The sequence below is a fragment of the Bubalus kerabau genome, chromosome 17 (assembly GCF_029407905.1).
Source record: "Bubalus kerabau isolate K-KA32 ecotype Philippines breed swamp buffalo chromosome 17, PCC_UOA_SB_1v2, whole genome shotgun sequence".
NCBI lineage: Eukaryota > Metazoa > Chordata > Mammalia > Artiodactyla > Bovidae > Bubalus > Bubalus kerabau.
This window is the reverse complement of record NC_073640.1, coordinates 63,273,971-63,301,645: the sequence shown is the minus strand read 5'-3', so window position 1 is coordinate 63,301,645 and position 27,675 is coordinate 63,273,971. Positions and strand designations below refer to the sequence as shown.

The window sequence follows — 27,675 nt, the reverse complement described above, 5'->3', positions numbered from 1 at the left end:
AAGTACAGAATAGAGTATTTTAAAGAATAACGCTGCTGCTAAGTCGCTTCAGTCCTGTCCGACTGTGTGCGACCCCATAGACGCAGCCCACCAGGCTCCCCCATCCCTGGGATTCTCCAGGCAAGAACACTGGAGTGGGTTGCCATTTCCTTCTCCAATGAATGAAAGTGAAAAAATGAAGTGAAGTCGCTCAGTCGTGTCCGACTCCTAGCGACCCCATGGACTGCAGCCCACAAGGCCCCTCCATCCATGGGATTTTCCAGACAAGAGTAATGGAGTGGGGTGCCATCGCCTTCTCCGAAAGAATAATGCAGTTCTCATCAAAAGAAAAAAAATGTTTCTCCAAAAGAATAATGCAGTTCTCATCAAAAGAAAAAAAATGTTTTTTTCTCCTATTTTGCTGTCTCTTTTTAGGTTATCTATACCAAATTATGGATGCTAGGTAAACTTATTGTGATAATCGTTTCACAGTATATGTATCAGTTAATTTTTCTCTGTAGCTTAAACTTACACAATGATATTTGTCATTGTAAGAGTTGCTTATACAACCCCCTTTATGTCAGTTTAAAGAGTTGGGTTTAGAAAGGGAAATAATTAAAACACGTTGGATAAAATAAACAATAACGCAGCTTATAATCATTTAAAGTGTCTTGCTCATTTTAAGGCTGTGGTTAGTGACCCAAATGATCACATTGCTTAAGTCCTCCATCTCAGACACCCAAGTGCTGACCCTCAGTTGGTTGAACTCAGCACTATGCTGAGTTTGCTGTTTTGTAGGGCGTCAGTAGGGAATAGCCCATTTCTACCCAGGGACAGTTTTGTGTTTGTAATATAGAGACTAGTCCCAATCTTGTTTCTTAAACTGCCCAAGTACTCAGATCCCTGAATTGCTTCAACCTCACTAGCAGGATCTGAGCACACCATGCTGTGAAAAACAGCTTTTTATTGAGAATAAACCCTTTTAGTCTTAAGAGGAAGTATCTTGGCTTCCGACATAACTTGAAGCCTTTACCTGAGCAGTGTTACAGAGGGTAACTTAATGCTGTCAAGGTAACAGGCCCCGCCCCCCTCCGCGGCCCGCCCCTCCCACGAACTCTGCGCTCAGCCGGTGCTCGCCCCGCCCCTGGTCGGAAGCCGCGGCTCGAATACCAAAAGCCCTTTCACCCAGAGCCGGAAGTTGGAGAGCGCGGAGCCGAGGTCCCCGAGCGGCGCCTAAGCTTGCTTCTAGAGTAAGTTTGCAGAGCTCGCCACCCCTCCAATCCCCACCTCCGCTCCCGCTCAGTCGTCTTCATGGTGTGGGAATTGCCAGCGACCTGAAAACCCTGGCACCCGGTGCTCGGCCCCGAATATACGTTGCCGCTGCCGTTGCGGAAGTGTTTCTGAGGTGGTTTCGGCCCTCTGTCCGCGTAGACACCGCCTCTGGCGACATTTTCCTGCTTAAAACCCTTTTTTACCTCTGGCCTCGCCAAGTAAAGCCCTCTCTCGCGAGTTGGAGTCGCGCCCCGCCGCGTCGCCTTCTCGACCGCTGGAGGCAGAGCCCGTCGCCCCCGCTCCCGGAGAGGCCGCGCCCTCTCCCTGGTCCCGGGATTCCGGAGAGCCCGCCCCGCTCCTGAGCCCCCTCCTTCCCAGCCCCTCTGTCCTCGCGTCTCCTGAGGCCGGTCCTTCTACCCGCAGGCACCCCCTTTCCTGTCAGCCCGTCCCCTCACCCCGCGTAGGGTAGGTGACCTGGTCCAGCCTTGTGACAGCCAGTGCTGTTCCATGCCCAATTCAGCTCGGTCGGAAAAGGTGGTCTTCCGGTCCGGGGGCGTCTCGTTCTGTCGCCCACTCAGTAAATTCAGGAGGCAGGAGGATCAGGAGAAGCAGAGTCAGAAAGACTGAGAGAAATAACTGAAACTGAGGAGAAAAGCATCAGGGAGAACCAATGGGAACCCTGAGAATGGCTGAGGGACTTGCAAAGGGATAGTCAAGTCAAAGAGGTTAAGCCCTGAAAATAGCCAAGTGAGTAAAATACAGAAGCATTAATAAAAGCCAGATCTCCAGGGATTGGTAAACAGCATAGGGAGAACTGCCCTGTATCAGTGATGGGAGCGGGGAGGCGAAGGGCGATGAGGGACGTCAGAGGTGGAGAGTCCCTAACTGGGTTTTGGCCGGGTTTGAGTCCAGGCCTCTTGGGTTAGAGTCCGGAGTTGTGTTTTCATCCGATTGGGGTCCCGCCACAAGGGTTCAAGTCTCAATCTGAGGTGGCCGGTTTTATCATGGTGCTGGCAGAGCAAGAGGGAAGGAGCAGAGGAAGAAAGGGCTGGAAGGAAGCGTAGCCACATGGCCTGCTAGAGACTGAGGAGGAAGGGAGAGTCACAGCGACAGCGCAGAGAGGGAGCCGAAATGGGGGAAGAAAGAGGCAGACATAGGTATGGATTTTTGAAAGACTCAGGAAGGTTGGAGAGAGAGAGCATTTCGAGGGGGGACGAGTTGCAGCAGCCTGAGACAGGACACGTGTGAGGCAGGAAATAGGACAGGAACAGCAGGAGAGCAGAGGGGGAGAGAGACACGGAGACTCAGATGAAATAGGGAGATAGGTGAACAGAGGGGTAAGTAAGCTCGATCCAGGTGTGGCCAGTTGTTTGGATACAGATGATTTTTTTAGTTACACAGAGGAGGCTGAGAATTTCAAAACTCCTGTCTATAAGGGTTGTGTCTTTTTTTATTACTTGTGGCAGAAGATGACTTTTCATTTGCAAACCCTGTTGAGCCTGGGGCAGTGGCTTGATTCACTGAGTTGTGAGTGAACCCCTTCCCCTGTCCTATCATAAGATAGAGGTCAGGGAAGAAGACACCTGGAGCAAGAAATGATGGACTCTGTCACTCTGTGGTAGCTTTTTTTTTTTTTTAATTTTTTGGGCTGTGTTGTCTTCGGTTCTGTGCCGTGGGCTCAGGAGTTGAGGCTCCAGGTTTTAAAGCACAGGCTCAGTAGTTGTGCACAGGCTTAGTTGCTTGTACTTGTGGGATCTTCCAGAACCAGGGATAGAACCCATGTCCCCTGCATTGTCAGGCAGATTCTTATCCACTGTATCACTATTGGGTAGCATTTTTAAAGGAACACATTTTTTTTTTTTTTAATAGATTCACATTTTCTCCTTCCTATTTGTATGGTGCTTTTTGTGGCTTGGAATAGGTCTTAATTCATTCAGTTTCTGTAATCATTTTTAACTTTAGAAATAAGCTTTTTTAGTTTCCAGTATTCTACTCTTATCATCCTTTTCTGAATATGATTATTCTCAGTGTTTTTTTAAACTTTAACACCAGATTTTTAGATTAAAACTAATTCACAATTTTTTCTTTTAAAATTTTTTCCGATTCATTCCTTGCCTGGGTGCTTCCTTCCCTTCGTCTTGTACATTTGAAATTTTCTTTGGTAAGTAGTAAATCATCTTAGACTATTTTGTGCCATACTTAGCAAAAATGTCACCTCGTTTATCAGTTCTTATGAGGTAGATGAACCTAGAGCCTATTATACAGAGTGAAATAAGTCAGGAAGAGAAAGACAAATACTGTATATTACTGCATATATATGGAATTTAGAAAGAGGGTGCCAACGATCCTACATGCAGGGCAACAAAGGGAGACACAAATGTAAAGAACAGACTTTTGGACTCAGTGGGAGAAGGCGAGGGTGGCATGATTTGAGAGAATAGCATAGAAACATGTATATTACCATATGTAAAATAGAATGATCAGTGCAAGTTCAATGCACGAAGCAGGGCACGCAAAGCCAGTGCTCTGGAACAACCCAGAGAGATCAGGTGAGGAGGGAGGTGCAAGGTGGTTCAGGATGGGGGGGACACATGTCCAATTCATGTTGATGTATGGCAAAAACCATCACAATATTATAAAGTAATTATCCTCCAATTATAATAGTTAAAAATGAGGAAACTGAAAAACTTAAGGTTAATAAGCAAAGATCATCTCGCCTCCCTTTCTCTGAATTCACAGAGAAATACATCTTGGAGGGTTTTATGTATGGGCCATCGTGTAATAAAACAGACATATTTTCAACTGTGGTTTTACCAAACACATGAATTGTGTGTATGTGTTTATGTGTGCACACACAAACGGATATTTCTGGTCTCAGCTCTTTACCAGAGAATAACGGAGGTATGACATTAGATCTTGTAAAATTAAAGGCATTTCTTTGAGAAAGTGGAAAATAAAAGAACATTTAACATGATAAAACCAACAAAATAAAATGCTTCAGTCTTTCCTTTCAAAAAAAGAAAAAAAAAGCACCTAATTTAACTGGTTGGTGTAATGCTCTGTTTTCTCCATTTTGTATGATCAGTGAAACACGTGAGCTGTGAGGTGATATGAAGATGTTTCCCTCAGGTCCCTTTTTGACTTTTCTGTGCAAATGAGGAAGGATGGGCTGGATTGACGTGGAACCTTCCAACAGAGCCTCTCTATTCATGATGAAAAAGATTGCTCAGATCCTATTTCTAATATTTTTTGTACCAGTGGATATATATTTGCAATTCTGTATTTTTAAAATATTTTACTGCAATCTTCTAATAAAGAATTACCTGCTTGGTATCAGTTTGACCCAATCTTGAAAGAAAAGTTTCTTTTGCTCAGATACATGACAGATGTTCCTGGTCTTAAATGGGATGGGCATTAAGGACAGACTTGGCCCCCTTGCCCTTCAGCCTCCCATTTCGTTAATCAGTTATACCTGGTTCTCTTCACTCAGCTCAGACCTTCTCATAAAAGGCTTCAATCTGGGCCCGAGGGAGCCCACTTGTAACATGGAGATGAGAGACTAGACCGGAAACTCTGAGCGTGAGCAACACTGACCCCTGAAATGATTAGCCAAATTGGCTGTGTGTGTGTGGCAGTTCTGGTTTGGAGGGAGTGTCTGGCGGTAATTAGAATTTTAAATAGATCCCAGTCCTCCCTCAATAAAAAACGAAAAAGAAAACTGTAGGATGGAGGCAGGATCACAGGCTCAGAATTAGATGACTTCTATGAATAAGGCTAAATCTGAAGGGAGATTTTTTTTTACGTCCTGACGTTCAGACCTCCACTGGCTTTCATTTGTTCTTGGGACAAAAGCTTGACTCCTCGCTGTGGCTCCACAGCCCTCTGTCAAGCTCAGGGCCCTGTCAGTGTCTCCAGCCTCATCCTGTGAGCTGACCGTTTGCCCGTGGTTCAGCCTGTCTTGGTCTCATTTACCTTTTCTCTGTTTCCAAATACCAAAACCATTTCTGTCTGACATTGTACTTCCTTTTCTCACCTTCAGGTCACCCTGGCTCAGGCCCTTTGTCACCCTTCAAGTCTAGGCTCAGAGAGGTCTCCCCATCCCCTCCTAACAGTCTCTCTCATGTTACCCAGGTTTTTTGCCTCTGTATCAGTTGCCATCAGCAGAAATTAATGCCCTTCTTCAAGGGTTATTTTGAGTCCTTCCTGGTTCCCCTCTTTTTAGGGCTCATAGTGTTCCTCTTCTTCCCATCGTGGCTGTAGTACCTGATACTGGAAATGTCTTTAGATGACAGGACTATGGGTTGGGTTGAATAATCCTCAGGGATGACCAAGAGCACAGGACAGGTGATGAAGATGTTTCCCACGTTCTGGACATTTCAGCTGTAATTGATCTTTACCCCATGTGACTACTTAATTACTGAAAAGAAGAGCCAAAAAATATAGAAAATCCCCCAAAGCCTTACAGAACTGGTGTCCTCAAGCAGTGGGCTAAGATGTCCCCATGTTTAGTCTGCTGTGTTTCGTCCTCTGCAGCCCCCAGATCTAAGCTCTATCCATCCAGGGACCAGTCACCATAATGAACAGCAGCTTTGCCTTCTAGGAGTTCATGTGCTCAGTGTCAGCGATTGTGATTTTAGTGCGCTGAGGATGAGCAGAAATGCAAAACCTAACAGCGCAGGACGGAGACGCTGCCCGGCCTCCCCCCTCCCAAGGGCTAGAATATTTTCCAAGTAGGTGTGGGTGGGGAAAACAGGAGAGAGTGAGACCTGGAGACCCTTGCTCTGAGACTTCCTCATCTCAAATACCTTTGTACGTGGACTCCATAGTGTCCTCAGGTGGTGGCAGACTTTCCCAGGAAGGCCAGTGTCTTGATTTTCATACTGCACGTGCAGTGTCCTTTGGGTGGTAGCTCGTGGACACTCCTCTTGTGATCCCCTTTGCCAAGAAACCCCAGTGCGCTTTAGTCTTGCTTAGTCCAGTCATGCAGGGAGGAGAGGTAGACAAATGGGGAAAGCGGAGGGAGCCTGGTGGGGTCTGCAGGAGGCTTGTGGCAGTACTTGGGGGCATCAAGGTGAGCCCAGTGAATGGAGCGTGCGCCCATCCCAAGTGTAGTTGCAGGGACAAGGCGGGTGTGGATCTGTTGGAAAAGAATGTCTCAGTTCAGGCTGGAGAACCTGGGAGCGGGTTTGTTGGAGAGCCCGCATGGAATGGTTTGAGGTTCCAATGCCTTAGCTCGTGTTCCCGGGACAGCAGTGCTGAGGCTGACACTTGCCTGCACAGGTTTGATTTGACAACTCGTGACCACACGTGAGCAGCAATGAAGGACGTGGAATTCAGCCAGGAGAAGTCTTTTCCAGTGTTAGAACTGTGGCCTGGGCTGAGCCCACAGGCACCTGTGGGTGCAGGAGGATGGGAGCCTTGGGCTTGAGGGGCTGGTTCTAGCAGGTGCCCCCAGCATCCACTCCACGCCCTGGCTTTTGTTGGCTCTTTTAGCAGGCAGGCACCATAGAGTAACAGGGAAAATCTCAGGTCATTTTTTGCATCAACTTTGGTATCATTGTGTTCTTGGAGTTGCCTGTGAAGAAAGGTTCATGTGCATTTGGGAAGATACCAAGAGAATCTGGAGTGTTTCCTTGGAAGATGCTGAGGTCTCAGTGGGCCGTGTGCATCATTGGAATGATCCCTCTTTTTCATAGTCTTTGGAGATTTCGGTGTTTGACCCGGATCACTCACTGTAAATGAAAATATGGTGTCTTGTGTCTGTGAATCCTTGGCTGTCCTCTTTTGTATTTTGCCTCATGCGTGAGTTATCAGGGCTTGGAATGCTTTGTGTTTGTATAAGAGGGTTAGAGGCTCATCATGGGCTCTGTGGACACTCTGTTGGACACCATGAAAGTTTGTAAGTTTGTTTGAGTCCCTCTGGGAAAATAGGAGTACTAAGGTTAAGATCACAGAATGCTTGTTATAAGGTGGTCCTGCTCAGTAGGGATCTCTGGGCCTAACCTGCGAAGAGTCATAAAGTCCTGTGACGTAGGGGAAGATGATTCCGAGAATCAGAGGGCAGCGATACCACAGTGATCTGCATCCTGGAGGCTCGTCCTCTGGAAGATGCAGCTGCAACTCTCTTGCTGCCAGACCAGTGCTGGGTTCTCTGTTATCCACTCCTGTCCCTCCCAAAATAAGCAGACACACAGGCACAGTACACAAAACACGGAATCTTAACTGCACTGTTGTTGGTAATGTAAATGGTACTGGTATGTTGGAAAATAAAATGGAAGTTCTTTAACAAATTAATATAGAACAGGCCTACAGTCTGTCAAACCCATTTCTGACAGATGTCCAAAGGGAAAGCAATCGGTTTTTCAGGGATATGTCCGCAGTCCCATGAGTGTGACTGGATTTGCAGTAGCCAAGGCATAGACACAGCCCAGATGTCTCTTGACAAAAGAATAGGTAACAAAAGTATGGTATAGAAATATTTATTATATACTGTATATTCATGAACTATTTTTTCTCTGTATATAAAAATCAAGGATCTGAACTAAACTGAATGAACCTAGAGAACAGTATGCCAAGTTAAAGACGCCTGACAAAGGAGGACAGACACTGTATGTGGAAACTAGATTTGTCAAACTCATGGAGCCATCGAGTAATAAGGCTGTTACCAGAAGCTGGGTGGAGGGGGAAATGGGGCACTGTTAGGCAAAGAGTAGAGATATTCAGTTCTGGGAATCTGAGGTACTGCATGCTGCCTGTAGTGTTTTTATATACTTGAAATTCGCCCAGAGAGGAGAAATACAGTGTACTCATAGATGGAAGTGTAACTTACTCCACTATAATAATTATTCAGTGTATGAATCTATTACACGATCACTTTGTACACAGTACGTTTATACCATTTTTTGTTAGTTACTCCTTAGTAAGGCTGGGATGAAAAAGAGAGTTGGGAGGTGCTTTGCTCCTCTGAATGGTGCTCAGTCCAGGCTTCACATTTCATTCATGAGGCATTTTGCATACCCATGTTTTGTACCCTCTGACCAGAGATTGCCCTTCAGGTAACTTGTGTTGGTCCACAGCTCGAGAATGTTTAAGGTGCCCCAGTTGATTCCAGTCTGGTTCCCTCACTGAGCATCAGGACTCTGAGTCCTCCCAGTCCTGAGGGCTGAGATCTGAGCTGAGGAGGGGGCACTCTGCTCCGAGTGGGTCTGGACCAGGGCCTGCTGTGTGACCTGAAAGGGGTCGTGGGGTCAGCAGAGGTGGCCCCTGCTTGCTGTGTACATGAGGCCTCACCAGGAGGGGATTGCGATCCGAGGGAAAGTGTGGGAAAGTCCCATGTTGGTCTCTCTGCGGGAGTTGACCTTCCTGAGTCCCTCCTGAGACAGTGGCCACAGAGGACTGTCTGTTCCACACAGTGAGGGCTGCCCTGTGTGTGTCACTGGGGCTCAGAAAGGGGATGTGCTGACTCTAAGCATTAAGCGGCCTGTTTTCAACTTTCATGATAGAACTCTGAAGACTTGTGTTGCCTGAGGAAGCCCTGAAGTTGAGGAAGAGGAAAGAAAAGGAGTCAGGCATGGCTCTTTCTCAGGTAAGGTCATATTCAGTCTGTCCTTCCTGAAATGCCCTGCGCTGGACTTGCTTATCGTGTCTGACTCTGGAGTATCCTGACTCCTGTATACACACACTCATCCGGGGCCTTCCCTCAGGGCCTGTTGTCTCCACTTACATGTTGTTTCCGCATGACCCGGTGACCTGGCCCTTGTGAGGAGGCTCCCCTGGGCACCGTCCTGGGCAGGACTTCTCACCCACGGGTTGGAGATGGGGTCTTAGTGCTGTTGGGCAGCAGGGATTGCTTAGGGCCCACCTGGACACTCTGTCTGCTCTCTGTCAACCAGGGTAAAGAAACTGCACTTGGAAGTCAGGTATTAATATGCACAGTAGCTGGTGAAATCTGGGATCAGATCAATTAGGGGCAGTTTGTTCTTTTTTAAGGCAGTTCAAGCTAAAGATGTGGGTCAGTCTCCTTAAATCCTTATTGATAATAGAATGGAAAGTTCAGAAATAGACATCAGTGATACAGGGTTTTTTAGTTTATCATCAGATTTAATCTATGAAATGAATCTAAGTCTCTGGCAAGTGGAAATTTTCATCACCTCCATTCTTCAGAGGTTGTCCTTTCACTCTGTGGATTGAATCCTTTGACACAGAAATGTTTTAACTTTTAACGCAAGCAAGATTCCAGCTTCATTCTTTTGCTGGTGGGTATCTATTTTCTCAGCGTCATGGTTATTGAGATTGTCCTTGCCCTTTTGTGTATCTTGTGGATATACCTTACATATACAGAAAGAATTATTTCTGAGTACTGTGTTCTGTTCATTTGGTTTATTTGTCTGTTTTTATACCAGTACCACATCACCTTGATTACCTTGTAATAGGTTTTGGAATAGAGAGACCTCCATCTTCCTTCTTCAGGAGTTTTGCTGTTTGCTCTTTGAATAGTTCTACAACTTTCACCATGTTTTTTTCTGCTTCTACAAAGATTGCTATGGCAGTTTTGATAATAAGTTAATTGGTTGATTGATCCTTTGTGTGGTTATTAAAGAATCTTTTTTGATATAGCATGTTTCTTTTGTAATCTTTATGGCTTTTACTTATGAAACTTTGTCACGTGGGAAAGAAGATAAATTTCCTTCTTTTTCAATTTGCTGACCTTTGATTTCTTTTTCTCATCTAATTGCTCTAAGGGTTTCAGTGCTTTGTTGAACTGTAGTACAGGGTGTGCATCCTGGCCTTCTTGACCTCAGAGGAAAAGATCTTTCATTCTTTCCCCATTGCTGTGCTCTTTTCATAATGGCATTTATTATGTTGATGTTGGTATAGTTTATTGTTTGTAGCTTGTTGAGTGTTCCATCTTGAAAGGTTGTCAAATTTTTGTCGAATGTTTTTTTTCTGCATCGAGATGATCCTGTATTTTTTTTTCCCTTAAATCTGTTAATGTAGTGTGTCATATTAATTGATTTTTGTATGTTGACTTCTCCTTACCTTATATGAGTAAATTCCATTTGGTCATGGTGTCAGATCTTTTTATTTATCTATTTTAATTGAAGGATAATTGCTTTACAGAAGTTGTTGTTTTCTGCCAAATACCAACATGAATCAGCCATAGGTATACCTATGTCCCCTCCCTCCCACCTTCCTCCCTATCTACCCCTGTAGGTTGTTAGAGAGCCCCTGTTTGAGTTCCCTGAGTCATTCTGCAAATTCGCATTGGCTCTCTACTTTACATGTGGTAATGTAAGTTTCCGTGTTACTCTCTCCATACATCTCACCCTCTCCTTCCTCCCCTCCCGCCTCTGTCTGTTCTCTATGTTTGTTTCTCCAGATCTTTTTAATATGTGTTGAAGTGGGTTTGCAAGTATTTTAATTTTGCATCATTATTCGTCAGGGGTACTGGTTTCTAGTTTTCTTTTCTTGTGTCTTTGGGAAATCAGCAAACTATTCGAATCATGCTTGCTCCATAGAATTAGCAGGCTTAGTGGTAATTCTTTTGTAAATGTTTCATAGAATTTGGTCCTGTATTTTTCTTAGAGGTTTCTGACTATTTCTTAAATCTCTCTAGGTATAATGGGCTTCCCTGGTGACTCGAATCATAAAGAATCTGCCTGCAGTGAGGGAGACCCAGGTTCTATCCCTGGGTCGGAAGATTCCCTGGAGAAAGGAATGGCTGTCTAGTCCAGTATTCTTGTCTGGAGAAATTCCATGGACAGAGGAGCCTTGTGGGCTACAGTCCATGAGGTCACAAAGAGTCAGACACGACTGAGTGGCTAACACTTTCACTTTCAACACTTCTCAATGTTTTTATTTCTTAATAAGTAAAAGAGTTTGTGTGTTTCTGAGAATTTGCCAGGATCTCCTATATTCTGTCATTTATCGGCATTATTGGTCATAGTACTTCCTTATCTTTAGAAACTTTCTTGGACCTCAGGTGTAATTAGTCCTGTTTCATATCTGTTTTTAGTTATTTGAATCTTTTTTTCTCTTTTCCTTAGTCTAGGTGGGGGTTTTCCTGTACAGTTTTTTTCAAAACATCAGCTCTTGGTTTGTTGATTTTTATAGTTTTCTTCTTTCTGCTGTATCTCTGGTTTAATCTTTCTTATTTACGTGTTTCCTTCTGCTAAACTTGAGTTTAGTTTGTTTTCTGTTTTCTGCTTCCTAAAGGTCTAAAAATAGATTTCAGATTTAAGATCTTGTCTCTTCTTTACTGTAAGCATTTAACGGTTCAGACTTTGCTTTTAGTACAGTCTTCTCTGTGTGTTATAAATTTTCTAATGTTGTCTTTTCGTTTTCATCCCTGTATTAAAAATTTCCATGTGATTTTTTTCTTAGACCCATTTGTGGTGTAAAAGTGAGTTGTTTAATGTCCACATTTGGGGAATTTTCTTTTTTTCTTGTGTTTATTTCATTGTTAGGGAAGATCCTGAAAGGTGGTTGTTGAATCACGCAAAGACGCCGGGATTCTTGGCCCTGGAGGAGAAGAATTCAGTCAGGGGCCAGAGATGAGGCTTGATGGCTCAGAGCTTTTGTGTAATAAAGGTTTATTAAAGTATAAAGGAGATAGAGAAAGCTTCTGACATAGGCATCAGAAGGGGGCAGAAAGAGTACCCCCCTGCTAGTCTTCAGCTGGATGTTCTATAGTCACTAGCAGTCTGTTAATGAAAGAAAGGAATGTCTTAAAACTCAGAATGGCACCAGGCCCCTCACCCATAAGATGCATTTGGGGAGAATCTTGGCACCAAATGGTTCATCCTGGGCCGTAAAATGATTAACTTGAATCTTGAAGAAGGGCAGATCGCCATACAAATAGTTTCGTTTACATAGATTAGGCGAGCAGTATCGGAATGTAACATAGTGGTTTGTCAAGTAGGTTCTGAGCCAAGAGGCAGAACCGACTTGAAGACAGAGTTTGGGGTAAATACATATAGTACATTCGCATAGCTTAAGATGAACATTTCCATAAGAGAAAGGCATTGGTTCACTCAAGGTTTGAGAATAGTTAACTTCAGGTGAAACCAAGTGTCATTATGGCAACACAGTATTTTAAGAGAAACCTCTTTTTAAATTAGTATAGAGAAGGAAAAAATATAGCTAGTTTGTTTCTTCCTGCTGCTTAAGAGAGAGAAAAATGTCTGACACTTGGAAGCTCCTTCCTCCTTTTGGAGACCCCTGGCCTTCCTGCCTGTTACCCTCTCAATACTTTCATGGTAGCAGTCTCTTAAAATTGTTGATTTGGGCCTAACCTGTGGTCTCTCATAGATAATGTTTTATGTGTCCTTGAGATGCCCGTGTTTTATGCTTTTGTTGGGCCGTGTGATCTGTACATGCCTGTTCAGCTTGGATGTTGAAATCTCATACTATTCCTGTGCCACTATTTCTGTCTCCTTTCCCTTAATGTTTGCTTCATTTTTCTGACATATCCAATATAAGATGTATATATGTTTTTACTTGTTACAGCTTTTCGGTAAATTGACCATTTTATCATTATACAATATTTAACTCATTGCACTTTTTTTTTCTTCAGTTTATTTTGTCTGATATAACACTCTCCCCTGCTCTCTTTAGGATGGACTTTTTCCATCCTTTGACTGTTCACCTTTCCATGTCCTTAGGTTTGTGAGTACTACCTGTTTCAACTCTCTGACAAACTCTGTGTCTCTTGCCCTGTGTTTTTCCTCCTGTTACTTTTTCTAGTGGCCCCTGCTCATGCACATCATATGGTGGTGAAAGACAGACACCCTGGACAGCTCCTTTCATGCCACTGTAATTTCAGAAGGAATATTTTGAATGTTTCCTTCCCATCATGATGTTTCTTGAGATAGTCTTGCTTAAGAAGTATATATTTTTTTCATATTCTTTTTCTCCATGATTTTTCATTTTACAAGAAGTTGTTTTACTTTACTATTGCTATAGTTTTTTTTTTTGTTATAATCTAATGACTCTTCTAATTTCAAATCACTGTTTTATTAATGGAAAAATGAAAGCAGAGAAAGTCTTTGGCTTCTGTTAATGCCTTGCTATGTAAATTTAAGTGGATAAAATTGTATTTGTATTTTAGTATATGGTCATTTTATTATGAATTTAGTTCAAGTATTTTTTTTTTTAATGTTTTTACCAGTTTTTCTTTTGGTAGCCTAGTATAGAATGCTGTTGACAAACTCAGCTGAGTACAAAGGATACATTTTTATTGTCTGAAAGATGCTGAAATACATGTGAATAAATGGATGATATAAAATTGTCCAAAAAAAAATCTGTCAAGAGATGCATCCTCTCCTTTCAGTTAATTTTTTATAGATATGTATGCATTCATGTACAAGTCTGTGGTTTAGATAGAAGACATCATTATTTAAAAACTACATATCACCTTTTTTTTTTTGAGTTGAAATTATTTATCAGTATAATCTGTGGCCTTGTAATTTTCTAAACAATCCTATTAGTATTTTAAGTAGTAAATTACTATCCGTTGTGTTTCTGTATCCACATCTATAATGACCTTTCATGCCATTCCATATTGTTCACCTTGAGCTTTGTGTTTTTTTCATAGTAATACAATATTTATTTGTTTTCCTTCTGTCAAACCCTGAGCCCACCACTTTCCCCAGGCTGCCTGGGGAGTTACGGGAAAGGGAATATACAGGGCAGACACAGGAGAAAGAACTATGGGAGGTGGAAACAGCTCCTTCACATCGTGAAGAAGGTGAGCTAGACCACAATCAGGCAAAAGAGCCCCATGGCCTTTGAGAGGGCCAAGCCCATGGCGTAGAAGAGCTACTGTTTCAGAGAAGGGTTCCTGGCCTAACAGTGATGAAGCTCCCGAACACAGTCCCACTTCCAGCCCCGGAGCCAGCAACCCCTGCTGTGGCAGCTCCAGCTCCAGGAACTTGGCTGCTGTGTCAGAGTCCCTTGAAATGGCACTAGTTTGGAAGCTGTGGCTAGGAATAAGTGAGATGTTCCGGGGACCTGGGGCTCCCAAGCTGCTGTGGCTCTCATCGGTCAGTGTCTCCCGTCCTTCACCACCACTCTGGACAGTGATCACTCAACAGCAGGGAGGTTCTCCTGATCAAGAAGTGGGTGGAGACGAATTTGGTGCAGAGGTCCATTTTCAGGGGATGAAGGCCCGAGGCCCGAGAGCTGCTCCCCGTGCAAACAAGAGGGACAGGGAGGAGGCTCACCTTGGACTTCTTTCAAGTTTTCTTTAGGAGCCCTCTGTCAAAGGACTTTTAATGTTCTCCGTATTACTTAACTGTTAGATGCTTAAGCTTCAGTTGCTGAGCCCAAGTCTCTGAGTTCAGGTGCTTCATGTAATGTTTCTTACCTTCTTGATCTGAGTCGAGTTTCTCAGAGTGTCTGTCTGTGATACAGTTTTTCTTCTGTAAGGTGGGAAGAGGTCGTTCTTTAATGAGCTATTATATTGATGACAGGTTCTTGCCTGTAAAGTACTTGTTTAATGTTTAGAGTAATACTACAGTAATTTAGAGCAGCCGGAAGCCTTCAGACACTTTTGGTCCTTGCTGCTGTTATCGATGTCATAACTGAAACTTTTGACCTTTCCATTAAAAGTGCCCTGGACTTCATCATCTCTGAAGACACCACTCATGCTGTACCTCATCTAGATAATGAATTGCACTCACTGGGTAGAACATAATATCTGACACTTCTGTATATCCAGTACAGTGTTGAGTTTTATTTATATATATTTCATGGATTTTGAGCAGTGATGAAAACTCCATATTAATTGGAGGATCTCATAAGGCCTAATGAAAAAGCATAAGAAATTAAAATTAGAGATGCATAATTTCTCCAGATACCCCTGCATGGATCTGTTAGAACACATACTTCAACCAAGTCAATCCTTACCCCTTACTACACTTTGTCTTTTGCATGAAAATGAGAACTTTTCATGGCCGTTTTGTTGACATGTGGTTTCATTTCAGAAACGACTGACCTCTGAGGATGTGGCCATCGAATTCACTCAGGAGGAGTGGGAATTCCTGGACCCTGCTCAGAGGGCCTTGTACAGGGATGTGATGCTGGAGACCTACAGGAACCTGCTGTCTGTGGGTGAGGATGACTTCCTTCCAGAGCTGCCCTTGGGTATCTGCATTTTCCCTGTGTGCCCCATGGGAGGCCCTGATGTCTTTCATCTGAGAATTCTGGTGACTCGGGCATGACACAGCTTCACAAGTTAAACTGACCCTCTTCAGATGCTGTGTCTGTTTCATGTCACTGACTAGGGATCAAACCTGCACTCCCTGCATTGGAAATGCAGAGTCTTAACCACTGGATCACCAGGGGAGTCCCAGAATTTCTCTTTTGGATTTGAATATTATCTCCACATTGGAGCATGAGATAAAGCTCTGGACAGTGGGGAATGATGTAAAAATAGTCAAAAATACAACGTATAAAGAAAAATGAGTATCTCAAAAAGGGCTTTTTCTTTCTGTTTAGGATTGGGCCAAGCTGGTGGATTGGATCCTCTGTGGTTGTTACTTAGGAAAATGTACGGGGAGTGGGTATAGAGATCGTCTTTTTGATCCCAGATCCTACTCGGGGAGCATATGTGAATCCCACGGGCTCTTAGCTTGCCATCTGTAGGTTGAGCGCATGGTCCCATCTCAAGACGCTGTGATGTCTGACCTTCATGCTGTATTATTTTTACCCTTGTGCTGCTCTACCCAGTCTGGGAATGTCAACCCTTCCTGATGTTAGATTCTCCTTACTTTGTATCATTTTACCACTTAAATTTCTTTGATATATATTCCTGAGGGTTTGAAATTTTATCTGGTTTCCTTGCTGTGGTAATCCAACTATGTTTAATTGGCAACCTCTGCTGAGTCTCTGGGAAAAGGCAATGGCACCCACTCCAGTACTCTTGCCTGGAAAATCCCATGGATGGAGGAGCCTGGTGGGCTACAGTCCATGGGGTGGCTAAGAGTCGGACATGACTGAGCGACTTCACTTTCACTTTTCACTTTCATGCATTGGAGAAGGAAATGGCAACCCACTCCAGTGTTCTTGCCTGGAGAATCCCAGTGACGGGGAAGCCTGGTGGGCTGCGGTCTATGGGGTCGCACAGAGTCAGACTCGACTGAAGTGACTTAGCAGCAGCAGCAGCAGCTGAGTCTCTGTGGGATGGATTTACTAGGTAACAGAAAACTGTGATTGAGACACTATTCCTAATGGTATTTTCTTTCTCTGTACAAAGTCACCACTTGAAGCTATCAAGTAGAGTGATCAGCATGTTCTAGGATTATGAGAGAGAAAGTATCATGAGAACCTGATACATCTTTCCAGGTTATTTTCTGCCTTTGGAGACTCTGTCAAGGGCACCATGACAGTGTTGTTCATGTATATCAAGGACCGTATATTTTAGCCTCTGTAAATGGTATGGGAATTTATCCCAGGACAACTTTGTCCAAGGTCACATTCTCTATCTATGAGGCTATTGGCTGCACTGTTGTTCTGTGCATTGTAAGTTCTTTTTTATTTTAGCATTGAGTTCAATTTTCTGTGTTACTCTTAGTGTTTCTGTTTTGTATTTGCAATGGGTTAGATGGTTGATTGGGGAATGGTCCCTATGGTGGAACTGGTGATCAGTCCCTCTTACAATTCTTGATATATTCTTTGTACTCATTTACTATCAGATGTATGATTTCCACATATTTTCTCTTTTACTGTTGATTGTCTTTTCAAACTCACTGCACGTTAATACACAGTAGTTTATAATTTGGATATAGTTCAATTTATTAATAATAGTTTTATTTTGTGGCCTGTGCTTTTGATGTTATAACTAGTAAATCATTTGTGGGTCCAGTTTCCAGAAACATTTCCTGCATGTTTACCTCTAGGAGTTTTATACATTTGGGACTTAGGTTTAGGTCTTTGAACCATTTTGAGTTCATTTTTGTCTATAGTGTAAGATAATGTTCCAAGTAAATTCTTTTGCTGGTGGGTATTCAGTTTTGTCAACATGTCTTGTTTCATAGACTGTTTCCCCATTTAGTGGTTTTTTCACCCTTGTGAACATCCTTTGAACATCTCTGCAAGAGGTGTTTTTGTTTTTGTTTTAAGCATTCTTTTTAGGCATGCTGCTACTGCTAAGTCGCGTCAGTTGTGTCCGACTCTGTGCGACCCCTCAGACGGCAGCCCACCAGGCTCCTCTGCCCCTGCGATTCTCGAGGCAAAAAGACTGGAGTGGGTTTCCATTTCCTTCTCCAATGCATGCATGCATGCCAAGTTGCTTCAGCTGTGTCCGACTCTGTGCGACCCCATAGACGGCAGCCCACCAGGCCCCTCTGTCCCTGGGTTTCTCCAGGCGAGAATACTGGAGTGGCTTGCCATTTCCTTCTCCACTTTTTAGGTATAGTTAATTTACAATGTTGTGTTTCAGGTATACAGCAGTTTACAAGATACTTAATATAGTTCCCTGAGCTATATCATAGGTTCTTGTTGTTTATCTATTTTATATATATATTAGTTTGTATATATTCAAACTCCAATTTATCTCTCCCTTTCCTGCCCGCACCACCATCCTGCCCTATCGCCTTTGGTATAGTTTGTTTTTTATGCTGGTGAGTTTATTTTGTGAATAAGTTCATTTGTATCATTTGTTTCAGTTCAACATATAATAGCCTATGGTATTTGTCTTTCTCTGTATGATTTCACTTAGAATTATCCCTAAGTCTGTCTATATTGCTGCAAAAGGCATTACCTCATTGTGTTTTATACGGTAGAGGTGGCAACCCACTCCAGTGTTCTTTTCTGGAGAATTTCATGGATAGGGGAGTCTGGCAGGCTGCAGGCCATGGGGTCTTAAAGAGTTGGACATGGCTGAGCTACTTTCACTTCACAATATTCCCTTGTGTATATGTACACACATTCTTTATCCCTTTGTCTGTCAGTGAACATTTAGGTTGCTGCCATGTTTTGCCTGGTATAAATAGTGCTGCTAACAACATTGGGGTGCATGTGTCATTTTGAATTAGTTTTCATCCTTTCTGGATATATGCCCAGGATTGGAATTGCTGGTTCATGTGATAGCTCTATTTTTAGTTCTTGATGGAACCTCCATGCTAGTCTCCAAAGTGGCAGTACCAATTTATGGGCCTTCCAACAGTGCAGGAGGGTTCTCTTTTCTCCATACCCTCTCAAGCCTTTATTGTTTGTAGACTGTTTGATGGTGGTCATTCTGACCAGTGTGAGGTGATACATTTTTGTGGTTTTGATTTGCATTTCTCTCATAAGTAGAGACGTCAAACATCTTTTCAGATGACTGTTGGCCATCTGTTTGTCTCCTTTGGAGAAATACCGGTTTTGATCTTCTGCCCAGTTTTTGATTGGGTTGTTTGTTTGTTTTGATATTAAGCTGTATGAGGTGTTTGTATATTTTGGAAATAAATCCCTTATAGGTAGCATCATTTGCATCTATAGTCTCCTAGTCCAACAGTTGTGTTTTTGTTCTTTGCTTGGTTTCCTTTGCTTTGCAAAAAGGTTTTAAATTTAATTAGGTCTCATTTGTTTGATTTTGCTTTTATTACCATGACTCTAAGATCCAAAAAAATTTTGCTGACATTTATGTCAGTGTTTTGCATTTGTTTTCTACTATGAATTTTATAGTATTTGCTTTAGCATTTAGATGTTTAATGCATTTTGAGTTTATTTTTGTATGTGGTCTTACGGATCTGTGTTTCTGTTTTGTGCCATTATCATACCACTTCCCTGGTGGCTCAGACGGTAAAGCGTCTGCCTACAATGCAGGATACCCAGGTTCAATCCCTGGGTCAGGAAGATCTCCTGGAGAAGGAAATGGCAACCCACTTCAGTATTCTTGCCTGGAAAATCCCACGGACAGAAGAACCTGGTAGGCTACAGTCCATGGGGTTGCAAAGAGTTGGACACAACTGAGCGACTTCACTTTCACTTTGATGACTGTCAGTTTGTAGTGTACTCTGAACTCAGGGAACATGATTCCTCCAGCTCTGTTCTTCCTTCTCAAGATCATTTTAAATATCAGAGTCTTTTGTATTTTGTTACAAATTAAGTTTTTCTTTGTTTTATGAAATATGTCATTGTTAATTTGATAAGGGTTGCATTGAATATGTCGATTGCCTTGGATAGTATGGTCATTTTGACTGTTACTTCTTTCAATCTAAGAACATGGTATATGTTTCCATCTGTTTGTGTCATCTTTGGTATCAGTCATCAGCATCTTATAGTTTTATGAGTACAGTTCCTATGACTTTTTTGGTAGGTTTATTCCTTAGAGTTTTATTCTTTGAGATGGTGAATGGGATTGTTTCATTAATTTCACTTTCTGATATATCATTGTTAGTGTATAGAAATGCAGGAGTTTTCTATATATTTTGTATCCAGCAAGTTTACTCTGCTCATTGATGAGGTCTAGTAGTCATCTGTGGCATCTTGGGGATTTTCTGTGTGTAGCATTATAGTGACAGTTTTACTTCTTTCTTATTTTTTTTAACTTGAATTCCTTTTTATTTCATTTTCTTTTTTGATTATTGTGGTTAGGACTTCCAGAAATATTTCCAGTAAAAGTGGCAATAGTGAACATTCTTGTCTTATTCATGTTGTTAAGGGGAATGCTTTCAGTTTTTCCTTGTTGAGTATGATGTTAGCTGTGTGTTTGACATATACAGTCTTAATTATTTTGAGGTAGGGTCCATCTCGGAGAAGGCAATGGCACCCCACTCCAGTACTTTTGCCTGGAAAATCCCATGGACGGAGGAGCCTGGTAGGCTGCAGTCCATGGGGTCGCGAAGAGTCAGAAACGACTGAGCAACTTCACTTTCACGCACTGGAGAAGGAAATGGCAACCCATTCCAGCATTCTTGCCTGGAGAATCCCAAGGACAGGGGAGCCTGGTAGGCTGCCGTCTATGGGGTTGAACAGAGTCAGACACGACTGAAGCGACTTAGCAGCCGCAGCAGCAGGGTCCATCTGTGCTGACTTTCTGAAGGGTTTTTATTATAAATGGCACTTGAATTTTGTCAAAACCTTTTCTGAATCTATTGATGATCATATGGTTTTTAATCTTCAACTGTTAATGTGGTGTATCATAGTGATTAACTTGTGGATATTGAGAAATCTTGCATCCCTGCAATAAATCCCACTTGAACATGGTATGATCCTTTTATGTGTTAGTAAGTGTTTGAATCTGCTCTTTTGAACTCAGGGAAGGTCTAGGAGAATAATGCCTTTTTCTACAAAAAGGAGTTGGATGCCTCAGGAAGGCTTTTGTAACTGGGAAGGTCGTCCAGAGTCAATTTCAATACCTCATTTTCTTTGATACTCCTCGATCTTGAGATGAACATGTGTGGAAGAAGAAATGAAATAAGTGTCCAAAAGAGAGGTTAATCGTATTTGGCAGAGGTACCCAGGTTTAGATAGCCTTTTCCTGGATTTTCCTTCTGATTTCTGCTGATAAGATTCTTACACAATATCCTGGAATATTGTGTATGTTTTTCTTGAATATTAGCATTCCATTGTAACTTACAAAATTCACAGTTGGATACAGTACATTGTAAATAGTATAACAGGTATTATCCTGCTTTCTCCATATATCACAGTCACTTTTTAAAATCTCTTTTGTTTCTGTCCCATACCCATAGTATAATGCCCATAAACTTGCTGAACCAGTTCTTTTCTTTTAAGGTCAGTATATTAGTTTGCACTCTCAGTTATCTTCACAAAGACATGCGGTCACAAGCTGATATCTGACATAAACCTATGAACCCTATGCTCTATGCAGGCCCTTTCTTAGTCCTGACCATTCCTCACATAGTACCTTGATATGGATGGAAACACTGTTCTCAACTACCACATCCCTCCACCTTTTACATACTCTCACTGTAAAGATCTCTGGTCATTTATTGAACAAGTTTCTCAGGACATGACCTAAATCACTCTGTGCATCCATGATGACTCACAACCCATTTCGAGATGGGATGGTTGAATAATAGTTAAATGGACTACTTCTGTCTTGTTTCTTTGTTGATATTTTCTTTCTAAGTTCCTTGTATTTTTTTTTTTTTAATATTTTCTAATCTATTCATTCGGTGGGTGGTCATGTTTACAAATAAGTTTTCTCAGTCTGTAGGTTCAGATTCATAACCTGCTTCTCTTACCACTTTGTGTGCCATTTGGTGTGTCTCCTCCTCTGATTAGAGAAAAACATGTTAATTTACCTCAAGCCTTTTAAAGCAAATTAGTGCTGTCAGTTGGCTTACAGTAGTGCATGTTTTATAGTAAGTACTCAAAATTTATTTCATGTTCTTTGTGATATGACTTTATCTACATATCTTTTTAAAATTTTATTAATTTTTTAATTGAAGGATTATTGCTTTACAGAATTTTGTTTTCTGTCAGACCTCAACTACATTATATCTTGTATGCTATTTACTTGCAACATTTTTCAGCAATATTGTGTCTGACCCTAGTCAATAAATACACAAAGCACTCGATTTTTATTTATTATATTTTGGTGCCATTAAACCAGGTAATTAAGAATAGTGCATGGCTAGAGAGAAGCCTTCCTTGGTGGCTCACTGGTAAAGAATTAACCTACCAATGCAGAAGATGCGGGTTTGATCCCTGAGTTAGGAAGATCCTGTGTTGAAGGAAATGGCAACCCACTCCATTATTCTTGCCTGGGAATTCCCATGGACAGAGGAGTCCTGTGGGCTACAGTCCACGGGGTCGCAGAGTCAAATATGACTGAGCGACTGAACAACAACATAGGTAGGGATTGCTTTGGTTATTGACTGTTAGAAAACTGGTGAATATTTTATGTCTTAATGTATATGTCATTTACAAATGATGGTCTTTTAGTGTGTATTCTGCAATACAGCTGACACATACTACTTGTTACCATTCTAAAATGCTTTTTCTTCTTTTGTATGTAGTTCTATAGCAGATTTAGAAAACTGTTGTATCCAAAGAATTGTTTTAGTCACATTCTTCATTTTCTCATTTGTTTTCAATTGTAAACAACGAATTGAATAGTTAAGCATTAATTGGGTAAGCTTGGTTTTGGATTCTTTACTGTTACAATATATTATATACTGTTTAGAATTTCTTTATGTACAGTAAGTATGCAGAATACAATGATAGTGTAATATTTTGCTTTTCAATTTGAGACAACTGTTGTTTGATATGTTCCTAGGAGTCCTGGTAGAAAAATACTCTGTTTTTGAGAGTTGGCCTAAGATTGTCCAACGTGAGTGTGTTTCACATATGGTTTTTAAAACTAGGCTACCTTAACGGTGAATTTATGTTATCATGCTTTCTTAAATTAAGAATTCTATTCTTTTAGTGTTTCTAAAAACTTAAGGTCATCATTGTGGTGTTTCACAACTTGGTGTAAGTATTACTTTTGGTGTAATATATATTCAACATGAAAGATTTATTTTTGAATTATTGTGAGCGGGATACCTGTGGTTCTTTTTATCTTGTAGATATCTCTCCTACACATGTGATCAAGCATTTACAACCCAAAGGGAACAGTGATAAACAAGAAATATTCCAAACATTGATGCTGGGAAGACCTGAAAGCTGTGATATCAAACATTTTCATCTTTGGGAAAGTCAGGAAAATACATGTGACTTTGAATGTCAGGGGAGAGATGACAAACGAAATTACAAAGGAACACCTGTAAGCCTTAATGGAAATGTGCCTGATGAAATAGATTCACATGATGGAAAGGATGCAGGAATCAAGCCGTTTGGAAGTAGGCTTGGATTTAACTTTCACGATAAACTGCAGATATTTCAAACTAGTGGGATAATTTCTGAATATAATGAAGTTGAGAGGTCTGTCAACAACAGTTTCTCATTTTCACCACTTCAAAGAATTCCTCCTTGTGCCCAAACCAGTGTTTCTAATATATATGGGAATGACTTTATGAGTCCTTCAGTAGTAACGCAAGACCTCAAAGCACACAGGGAAAAACCTTACAAATGTGATGAGTGTGGCAAGGCCTTTCGTGTAAAGTCAAGCCTTTTAAGTCATCAGACAGTTCATACTGGAGAGAAACCTTACAAATGTGACGAGTGTGGCAAGGCCTTTCGTTTAAAGTCAATCCTTTTAAGTCATCAGACAGTTCATACTGGAGAGAAACCTTACAAATGTGATGAGTGTGGCAAGGCCTTTCGTTTAAAGTCATTCCTTTTAAGTCATCAGAGAGTTCATACTGGAGAGAAACCTTACAAATGTGATGAGTGTGGCAAGGCCTTTCGTGCAAAGTCAACCATTTTAAGGCATCAGACAGTTCATACTGGTGAGAAACCTTACAAATGTAATGAGTGTGGCAAGGCCTTTACTCACAGCTCAAATCTCAGGAGACATCAGAAAATTCATACAGGACAGAAATTATTTAAATGTGATATATGTGACAAAGTCTTCAGCCGAAGTGAACACCTTGCTGGTCATCAGAGCGTTCATTCTGGAGAGAAACCTTACAAATGTAATGAGTGTGGCAAGCACTTTAATCAACCTTCAAAGTTCATAAATCATAAGAGATTACATACTGGAGAGAAACCTTACAAATGTGATGAGTGTGGCAAGGACTTTAGTCAACCTTCACAGTTCATAAGTCATAAGAGATTACATACTGGAGAGAAACCCTACAAATGTGATGAGTGTGGCAAGGACTTTCATGTAAAGTCAATCCTTTTAAGGCATCAGACAGTTCATACTGGAGAGAAACCTTACAAATGTGATGAGTGTGGCAAGGCCTTTCGTGTAAAGTCAATCCTTTTAAGTCATCAGACAGTTCATACTGGAGAGAAACCTTACAAATGTGATGAGTGTGGCAAGGCCTTTACTAACAGCTCAAACCTCAGAAGACATCAGAAAATTCATACAGGACAGAAATTATATAAATGTGATATATGTTACAAAGTCTTCAGCAGAAGGGAACAGCTTGCTGGTCATCAGAGCGTTCATTCTGGAGAGAAACCTTACAAATGTGATGAGTGTGGCATCGCCTTTCATGTAAAGTCAATCCTTTTAAGGCATCAGAGAGTTCATACTGGAGAGAAACCTTACAAATGTGATGAGTGTGGCAAGGCCTTTCCTGACAGCTCAAACCTCAGGAGACATCAGAAAATTCATACAGGACAGAAATTATTTAAATGTGATATATGTTACAAAGTCTTCAGCGGAAGGGAACAGCTTGCTGGTCATCAGAACGTTCATTCTGGAGAGAAACCTTACAAATGTGATGAGTGTGGCATCGCCTTTCGTGTAAAGTCAATCCTTTTAAGGCATCAGAGAGTTCATACTGGAGAGAAACCTTACAAATGTGATGAGTGTGGCAAGGCCTTTCCTGAGAGCTCAAACCTCAGGAGACATCAGAAAATTCATACAGGACAAAAATTATTTAAATGTGATATATGTTACAAAGTCTTTAGTGGAAGGGAACAGCTTGCTGGTCATCAGAGTGTTCATTCTGGAGAGAAACCTTACAAATGTGATGAGTGTGGCATCGCCTTTCGTGTAAAGTCAATCCTTTTAAGGCATCAGAGAGTTCATACTGGAGAGAAACCTTACAAATGTGATGAGTCTGGCAAGGCCTTTCGTGTAAACTCAACCCTTTTAAGGGATCAGAGAGTTCATACTGGAGAGAAACCTTACAAATGTGATGTGTGTGGCAAGGCACTTCGTGAAAAGTCAGTCCTTTTAAGTCATCAGACAGTTCATTCTGGAGAGAAACTTTACAAATGTGTTGAATGTGGCAAGGCCTTTCGTGTAAAAGCAATCCTTTTAATGCATCAGAGAGTTCATACTGGAGAGAAACCTTACAAATGTGATGAGGGTGGCAAGGCCTTTCATGAAAAGTCATTCCGTTTCAGGCATCAGACAGTTCATACTGGAGAGAAACCTTACAAATGTGATGAGTGTGACAAGGCCTTTCGTGTAAAGTCAGCCCTTTTTAGGCATCAGACAGTTCATACTGGAGAGAAACCTTACAAATGTGATGAGTGTGGCAAGGCCTTTTGTATAAAGTCAACCCTTTTTAGGCATCAGAGAGTTCATACTGGTGAGAAACCTTACAAATGTGATGAGTGTGGAAAAGTCTTCAGTCAAAAATCACATCTTCAACTTCACTGGAGAATTCATACTGGAGAAAGACCTTTCAGATGTGATGAGTGTGGCAAGTTCTTCAGTCGAAATTCACACGTTACAAGTCATCGCCGAATACATATAGAGAAACCTTTCAAATGTTTCAAGTGTGGAAAATCCTTTACTCAGGTCTCAGCACTCACTCAACATGAGAAAATCCATATATGAGAGAAATGTATGTGAATGTGGTATATGGTAGAAGTCTTAAGAATTCACACCCTACTGTTGGTCAGAAAATTCATTCTCCTGAGACACCATACAAATATCATGAGTGTGGCAACATCTTAGGCTTCATGAGAAAATTCATACTGGATAGAAGCCAGATATATATGTATTTATTAGGTCTTTAGAACATGAATTCATTCTAGAAAGATTCCTCACCAATTTCACAAGTGTAAAAAACAAAAACACCTATCCTCACAGCTTAACATCTCGACAGTAGTATTAGAGTATTTATCCTGGAGAAAACACACAGCAATGTAATGTGTGTGGCAAGGATCTTACCCAAAAGTCACAAGATAGGAACATAGTGGAGCCATACTTCCCAGACTCAGTGGTTGTGGCAAATCCTTTACCTTTTTCACTATATGTATTCTCTGATGACTTTAGTTCAGGTACTCAGCAGCTACAGTAAATCCATATTTGACAAGAAGCTGTAGAGATATTTTCGTGTAAAATAAACCTGAATTCTAACTCAGCAGAGATGATTCTTTGGGAAAGTAGTCCACCATCTTTTTGGTCTCCTGGCCTTCTGAATAAAGTCACTATTCCTTGCCCAACAAGTAGTCTCTCAGTTTATTGGCCTGTTGTGTGGTCAGCTCTAAGAGCTTGGCTTTGGTAATACATTGATCAAACACATTTGCTATATGCATTTCCTGATGGTCTCTGGGAAGGAATCAGTGAGATGAAGGGGCCAACTTTATTAGATATGATTCATTCACATCCGTATTTCCTGGAAACACACACAGCCTGAATTATGAGATTCAGCCGTGTGTGAATTAGCAACAGGGAGGGCGGAAAATAATGTAAAACTAGGACAGGACTCATCATGGTCAGTAGGATCAGGAAGCCCTTCCGTACGTAGTCCAGCCTATCATAAAACATACATATAATAATAATATAAAACATTATAATAGAAAACACTATAATAATAGTTATAAAACATAACTATTTCCTTTGTTATAATCTGTTTCACACAAGCTTGTGTTCCCCTTTTTTTTATAGCTATAGGGAACTTGCAGTTTAATAAGACTTTAAATTGTATACTTGTCTTAATTTCTCTGTTTCTTTGAAAAACGAATCCCTTTTGATTCTTGAATCTCGATGTAATCTATGGTTGCTAGTAGATCTTTAACGACACTGGGAAGAGGGTCCCATGGCAGGACTTGCCTTCTGGCTACACACTCAATTACTTTGATGATCTAAATGATTCATTGGATGGTTAATTCTTGGCATTTGGGGATTAATAGCCATTTGCACTACTGCCGTTGTCGCAGGCACTGCTTTACAAACCTCAGTTCAAACACACAACTTTATTCAAAATTGGACCAAAGATGCTCATACTATGTGGACCACTCAGCTCAGGTAAATGAGGAAGTTCAAGATGAAATACAGGAAATAAAAACAGCCATCCAATGGGTCAGAGATGAATTAATAGATTTACAAAAACAAGTTATGCTAAAATGTGACTGGAATTCTACTCAATTTTGTATTACCCCTGTTCGGTTCAACTATAGTGCCTACTCTTGGGAACAAATAAAATTTCACTTGTAAAACATATGTGATAACGCTTCCTTAAATGTACAATTATTACAAAAGGAAATCTTTGAAACCTTTTCTATGAGTCTACCCTCTTCCAACAATTTGGAAACCTTAGCTGACCAGCTAGCTGATCAATTATCTGGGCTAGACCCTCGAGGATGGTTTCAAAGCATTACACATAGTAATGGATCTGGGGATATAAAACTGATAATTATCCTGGTGATTATATTTGTATTCTACCATTGCCTGTCAACTAAAATTGTTCAAACTAAACAAACTAAATTGGCCCGGGACTTTTTCACTAAAAGTATCTACAATCACCCCCAATTATGAAAAAATAAAAAGGGGGGAATTGTCATGGGATGTTCAACTTTAAGGGATCCAATATGTTGCATTTTCTTCCTTTATGTGCCATTTCTCAGAGACTCTGTTCCTTATCAGTTCCTGGAAAACAGGAACGAGCAGAGCTG

The 27,675-nt window shown here is 41.4% G+C and overlaps 1 protein-coding gene and 1 pseudogene across 2 annotated transcripts; one reads left to right on the top strand and one right to left on the bottom strand.

Annotated features, from left to right (window-relative positions):
- The first annotated feature begins 1,093 nt into the window (after positions 1–1,093).
- LOC129631909 (zinc finger protein 665-like) lies at positions 1,094–27,224 on the top strand. 2 transcript variants are annotated; one of them, XM_055553205.1, is made up of 4 exons: positions 1,094–1,229; positions 8,754–8,836; positions 15,237–15,363; positions 22,776–27,224. In XM_055553205.1, exons 2-4 carry the CDS (start codon positions 8,822–8,824, stop codon positions 25,610–25,612), a joined length of 2,979 nt encoding a protein of 992 aa, XP_055409180.1. In that variant the 5' UTR covers positions 1,094–1,229; positions 8,754–8,821; the 3' UTR covers positions 25,613–27,224. The 2 variants fall into 2 exon arrangements, with proteins under 2 accessions (XP_055409180.1, XP_055409181.1); XM_055553206.1 differs by lacking the exon at positions 8,754–8,836.
- Positions 14,005–14,402, bottom strand: LOC129632073 (ATP synthase F(0) complex subunit C2, mitochondrial-like; annotated as a pseudogene).
- Positions 27,225–27,675: the final 451 nt, after the last annotated feature.

Coding starts and splice junctions, on each gene's coding strand:
- LOC129631909 (XM_055553205.1), top strand. Junction 15,364..22,775: donor CAGGAACCTGCTGTCTGTGG/GTGAGGATGACT, acceptor TTTATCTTGTAG/ATATCTCTCCTACACATGTG.